Raw genomic sequence first — 7,007 nt, forward strand, 5'->3', positions numbered from 1 at the left:
CTTGCTAATATAATTTTCCAAGATATCTTGGTTTCATACCTGTCTCATGGCAATATTATTTTTTTAAGATTTTTTATTTATTCATTTGACAGAGAGAGATCACAAGCAGGAAGGGAGGCAGGCAGAGAGAGAGAGAGAGGAGGAAGCAGGCTCCCTGCTGAGCAGAGAGCCCGACGCGGGACTCGATCCCAGGACCCCAAGATCATGACCCGAGCCGAAGGCAGCGGCTTAACCCACTGAGCCACCCAGGCGCCCTTGTGGCAATATTATTGCATCTAGGTGCGGGGTATATAATTTGCACTGAGTTCAGAGACTTACATGCATTAAATACTTTTATCCCTTCAATGAACCTGGCAGGAAGGAAGGGTTATCTTATTTTATAGGGAGGTTCAGAGACAGAGTAAATCATGAAGGTTCTGCAGCTGTTGAGATTTGGGTCAAGAGCTGAATGTCATGTGTCAGGCTCCAACCCTGCAGAATATTCCTAATAACATGGAGGACATGGGGAGATGGAGAGGAGAAGAGAGTTGGAGGAAATTGGAGGGGGAGATGAACCATGAGAGACAGTGGACTCTGAGAAACAAATTGAGGGTTTGCGAGGGGAGAGAGGTGGGAGGCTGGGTGAGCCTGGTGGTGGGTATTCAGGAGGGCACGGATTGCATGGAGCACTGGGTGTGGTGCATAAACAATGAATTCTGGAACACTGAAAAGAAATTTTAAAAATAAATTAATTCATTAAAAAAAACAAAGCAAAACAAAACAAAAAAAGAATATTCCTACAACCTTATTTGGAGCGTGAATGCTTAACCAACACTGACCAATCACCTGCCTTGGTCACAGAAGTAATCACATCACACCATGCTGTTTTATCAGAGAAGGAAACTAATTCCGTGTGACTAGAGAAAAGACGGTTCATATTTTTCAGAGACTGAAGTTTCTTGTGAAGTTTAAAGGGTTGAATTGGATTTCATTGGGAGGAAAGGTAATGTCATATCAGAAAGAATATTTTGGAAGGTTCCTCAGGAGTCAATATACTTTAGGCCTCTGGATGTTTGTGTGAGCAAGGTTAAAGGTGTGGAAAGAGTCATATAAATGTCTTAAGGTTGGATATAAAGGTTGTAGTGATTCCAGTTGTGGAAAAATATATGTAATATCAAATTTGCCCTTGTTAACCATCTTTAGGTGAACAGTTCTCTGGTAGTAAGTACAATCACAATGTTGTGTAACTGTCACTGCCATCCATCTCCAGAAGGCTATGTCTGGAAGAATGGGCACTTGGTACCCATTAAACACTAATTTCCCCTTTTTCCAGCCACCATTCTACACTCTTTTTCCAGGAATTTGACTACTCTAGGCACCTCATATAAGTGACATCACACAACATCTCTTTGTGACTGGTTTATTTCACTTAGCATAATGTCTTCAAGGTTTCTCTGTGTAGTAGCATGCATCAGAATTTCCGTCCTTGTTATGGAGACCTAAATTTCATTCTATGTATATGCCACAGTTTGCTTGTCATTGCCTCCATCCACGTACACTTGGATGACTCCCATCTTTTGTCTGTTGTGGATGACACTGATGTGAATACGGAGGTGCGATACCCACACCTGCCACCACTTTCAATGCGCAGTGCCATCTTTGCCTCCAGTCTGTCCTGGCAAGTCCTCTCCTGTGGTCCTCAGATGCATTTGCTCTTCTCAGAACAAGTTATGAACATGTGTTTCTGTAACCAAACTTATCAACCAAAGGCAAGAATGATTTTACCACTCCTCTGTATCCCCCAGGACACAAACACAAGACCAGGCATTCGGGAGCAAGTCAGTCAATGCATGATGGCTCCTCCTCCCCTTAAGGCTCCACAGAGTATCAGTAAAAGTGTTTTTCACACCAACTCTTCTCCAAATCTGCAGAGACCAGGGAAGATCTCTGAGGTCCAGAGCTCCAATTTAAGCCAGCCTTCCTGCCTCCTTCTCACCATGAGGAGAGTCAACTCGGCAACTTCGAGCATCCAGAACCACGAAGAGAAACAAGGGTGGGAGAAGAGGGTGCCTCGTTCAGAACCAGGAACAGCTTCTTCCAACATGGACTGAACTACTCTTCGGTATCTCCTCCTCTGATCAGGAGCTGAGTGCATCTGAGCCTCTTCCAGGAGCACCATCAGCCAGAACAGATCTGAAGCTATTGTCCTTCGACTGTCACGCGAGGAGACCAGATGTTCGTCTTGGGGGGTGAGGACAAGGAACAACAGAGAGAGACGGTCTTTTATAGAATATCCAAAGCATCCCAGGTACTGACTCTGAATACTTTGGAAATATTAATGATCTAACCCTCCCTTGGTACTTATTCACGTATTGTATGTTAATTTATAGGCAGGATTAAATGGATTGAGTGACTTTCCCAGAGTCCCACTGCTTGAACGTTCTCAAACACTTTGAGGCTAAAACCAGTTTGGTTCATGCTTATGTGGCCATCACTTTTGGCACACTGCTTCTTTGCACAAAGCCCCTTACTTAATAAATAATGATTGCTAAAGACTTCGCCAGCCAAGGGTCTGTCTTCTCATGAGAGAAATTCTAGGTTTCATTTAGAACAACAGGAGCGAAACCCACTTCTGTATACATCTGAGCTCAGGATTTAACCACTACACTATGTTGCCCTCTCCTGAGAGTGGGGACACTGTACAGTTAAGAGGAGAGATGGTTATCTGTCCTTTTGAATAACAGACGACTGAAGTTAAGTAGAGTGCTCAAGATGGCAGATAAAGCTCTGTGACCCCAACTGCCCTGGGGACCAGACCGCCACAGCTCCCTTGAACCTAGCCCACCTCTTAGCGAAGAATTCGTGGATGACAACGAGTTTGGGGATGGAATAGTCTGAATATCTTGGAATTTGGGATGCTACTGTGGCCTCCAGGGCTGCTTTCACTGGTCTTGCTGCACATTATCCAGGGGTCTCTTGGTTCATCTGAAGTCCTAGGTTAGGGAAGGCAACACAGGAAAAGACAGGTGGAGGAGTATCGAGGGGGTACGGATGAGAAGGTAATGAGGATCAGAGCCAGAACTGAAAAGGTGAGGTGCGAGAAGTCTCAGTTGGGGGGAAGGACTGAGGCGGATGGGAAATGGAAGGTGAGTGGACTCCTGTCCAGGAAATGCTCACTGGGGGTGCAAGTTCCTCTTGACAGCTGTGAAGTGGGTGGTGGCCACACCTCTGAACCGCGGCTGCCCCGTCTGTGTTGGTACAGTAACATACACAGCACCTGGGTGTCCTGAGAATTGAATTAGCTTGTGCTTCTTGTGCCTTTGCAAAGAACCTTAGGATCTACAAATCAAGCCTCTCGGAAGACTCTGGCTCTCTGCAGCTAGGAGAAAACTTAGAGTGACAAATTCTTTCATGCAAGAAGTTCTCCCAGGTGCCTGCTAACATAACTTGAGAGGTTGACTCTCAGGACATCTTTCTTCCCTAACATTGCTGTGCAGAGGAGACATCTTTCTTATGAAAGCTTGGCAGATGCTGACCTCTGTCATAAGTTCATCCTCAATTATTTTTGCTCATATAGCCTTGAATACCAATCTCACAGCCCCCTCTAATCGGGAATGGATTTTTTTTTTTATTGGTTTGTTTGTTTCATTGACTCTTTCTCCTAGGAAATCAGTGGCCACAGACTTGGACTGTATGTGTCTTCTTCACCCATGTACTCCCAACACCTAGCATAGAAAGGGAAGTTTAATGAGTGCCATTGAATGAATTCTGTGAATGACAGCCTAGAGTCAGAAGGATTCTCCAGTTGGGTCAGTTGTCACCTCTTTACTCCCCATGTCCCAGGTGTAGACTTTACAGGCTTGATCGTGAAGATGAAATGGAATGGAGTTGGCACAGCGTAGACGTCTGGCTCAGCTGTGTGTCTTTCTTTGTGCTGTTGCATCCTAGCTGTATGGTCTTGGGCAAGTGAATTTATCTGTTTGGGCTCCATATCTGTGTTGTGGCATAAAACCAATGAATATAAGTGGGTTTTATGGCAAGTTACTAATGCATACGAGGGCCTCAGTGAGTTATAGAAGTTTCCATTATGAGATCATATGTTCCAGGGCACAATAACAATTTTTTCAGTCAACCTCAGCTTCTTGAAATGTATCAGGGGGAAATAATTATTTTGGGGGGGGAATAATGCCCATGTGTATTTGTGATAACACACACATTGATGCAATAAATGATATTTCCAGCCTTCTGCTCAAAGGAGTATCAGTTTTTTGGGGGATTCCTCCCTCCTCACTCTTCTTGAACACCATCATTGGTGACCTACAGCCTAATATGATTCTGAAAATAAATTTGCATTGAGAAGAGGACCACTTTCAAACAAAAGTGCTGACCATCTTGCTCTACTCCAGATTTATAGACTACTTCCAAAGTCCTACACAGATTACACAAAGAAAGGAAAAATATAACCTACAATAATCACATTTTTGGAACAGAAATAATAACAATCCCAATTTCTTATTTGGTATACCAATTCCCATCCATTCCTTTATTTATTAAAACAAGCTCACGAGAAGCCAATGATTCTCTCCCAATTTTCAGGAGGTCTGATTGTGTAAGGACACAGACTTAGTAAGGCCAATCCGAGTAAAGACTGTGATCTCATGCTCAGAGTTTGGCCCACAGATTCTACTCAGCATTTGTCAGTTTCCAACAGAAGCTGGCTAACCCAGTCCTAGGGTCTCCATTTCCTAATGGAAATGGGTCTCCAAAAAATTTCCTAATTTTTTCTTAACTACTGTGTCTCTGAAGAAACCAGGATGTCAACAAGCTTTGTCTCTCCTCAGATGGAGAGGTCCCTGGAGGTGGGCAACATGACCAGAGTCCAGGAGTTTGTCTTGCTGGGATTGTCCACCAGGGCAGACATAAAGGATGTCCTGTTTGCCGTCTTCCTGACCCTCTATGTGCTGACCCTCCTGGAGAACACACTCATCATCTACCTCGTGTACAGTCACAGCGAGCTCCGCAAGCCCATGTACTTCTTCCTGGGCAACCTCAGCTGCCTGGAGATGTGCTACGTGTCAGTGACCGTGCCCAGCCTGCTCGTGGGGCTGCGGACCGGTCCCTGCCATGTGCCCTTCACAGCCTGCATGACCCAGCTCTTCTTCTTTATAGTTCTCATCTGCACGGAGTGCACCCTCCTGGCGTCCATGGCCTATGACCGCTATGTGGCCATCTGCCGCCCACTCCACTATCCCCTGCTCATGAGGCCCCGGGTCTGCCTGGGCTTGGCCCTGTCCTCATGGCTTGGGGGGCTGCTGGTCTCGGTGGCCAAGACGACATGCATTGCTAGCCTGTCCTACTGCGGTCCCAACGTCCTCAACCACTTCTTCTGTGACGTCTCCCCTCTGCTCAACCTGTCTTGCACTCATGTGGCCCTGACCGAGCTGGTGGACTTCATCTCTGCCATCGTCATCTTCTGTGGGACACTGTTGGTAGCACTGGCCTCCTACTCCGCCATCAGGGTGGCCGTGCTCCACATGCCGTCAGCCGCCGCCCGGCGCAAGGCCTTTTCCACCTGCGCCTCCCACCTGGTGGTGGTGGGCATCTTCTACTCAGCAGCCCTCTTCATCTACTGCCGTCCCAGCCGCATCAAATCCATGGACCTCAACAAGGTGCTGTCCGTCGTCTACACGGTGCTCACACCCATGTGCAACCCCGTCATCTATTGCCTGCGGAACAGGGAGGTACACGCGGCGCTTCGGAAAACTCTCCACTGACCTTGATTCGGGTCTCGGGTCATGGAACCTCTCTCGTCTCCGGACTGAAGATCGGCCATGGCCACGAAATTCCACACAGAATACCGGAAGGTGGAAGAAAAGCTGAAGGACTATGTTTCCCATCTAATAAACAAGGAGTTCACGTCAATGAAGAACAAAGTCTGAATTACCCACGGGAAAAGTGAATAATGTCTATGAGAAAGCGGGTCATCACAGATGAATGAATGACAAGTGACTGGTAAACTCACACGACAAGATGGTCCACCTTATTAGTAAACCAAGAAGTGCAAATTTAACCCCATCATTTCATTCCTAGAATGAGAAATGCTTAAGGATATTTCTATATGTCCCCACAAGTAGAGCTAGGTCTCAGATACGGAGATATTTATAGCAGCTTTATAATGAAAAGAGAAGGAGAAACAACATAATTTCCATCCACAATGGATGGAATAAATATATTCATTTGGAGATAAACACTGGGGCTATTAAATAAAAGGAAATAGACATATGTTTGACATGGTGATATGCTGATATATGCATATAGAATATAAAATTAAGACAGGGCCTTTTCTCAATTTCTTCCCCATTTCTCTGTTACTAGCAATTACTTATCTATAGTCCCTTTTTAAAGATTTCATTATTTATTTATGAGGAAGTGCATGCACACGTGGGCAGGGGAGGGGCAGAGGAAGAGAGAGAGAATCTCATGCAGACTCTGTGCAGAATGTGGAGCCCAACGTCACCACCCTGAGATCATGACCTGAGCAGAAATCAAGAGTTGGATGCTTAGCCACCTGAGCCACCCAGATGCCCGACCTACCTGTATTCTTAATAGTGCCTTCTTTAAAAAAAAATTTATTTATTTATTTATTTATAAATAAATATATAAACGTATATTTATATATAAACATATATATAAATAAATATAAATATATAAATAAATTATTATTATTATTATCAGTGGGTTGGGCCTCTGCCTTTGGCTTGGGTCATGATATCGGGTCCTGGGATCGAGCCCTGCATTGGGCTCTCTGCTCAGCAGTGACCCTGCTTCCCTCTCTCTCTCTGCCTGCCTCTCTGCCTGCTTGTGATACAAAACAATCTCTGTCAAGATTGTTTTGGTACTTCTAGGTTCTTTATATTACCATATAAATTTTAGACTCAGCTATACATTTTTATTTAAAAAATACCCCTTCAATTATAATGATTGGATTGAATCTAAACATCGTTTTGGGGGAGAATTGACATTTTTGA

The 7,007-nt window shown here is 44.9% G+C and overlaps 1 protein-coding gene across 1 annotated transcript; it reads left to right on the plus strand.

Moving 5' to 3' along the window:
* The first annotated feature begins 4,820 nt into the window (after positions 1-4,820).
* LOC101681156 (olfactory receptor 5-like) lies at positions 4,821-5,753 on the plus strand. Its single transcript, XM_004776954.1, has one exon. It carries the CDS (start codon positions 4,821-4,823, stop codon positions 5,751-5,753), a length of 933 nt encoding a protein of 310 aa, XP_004777011.1.
* Positions 5,754-7,007: the final 1,254 nt, after the last annotated feature.

This window comes from Mustela putorius, unplaced genomic scaffold (genome assembly GCF_011764305.1).
Source record: "Mustela putorius furo isolate JIRA1106 unplaced genomic scaffold, ASM1176430v1.1 tig00000196_pilon_pilon_pilon, whole genome shotgun sequence".
Taxonomy (NCBI): domain Eukaryota; kingdom Metazoa; phylum Chordata; class Mammalia; order Carnivora; family Mustelidae; genus Mustela; species Mustela putorius.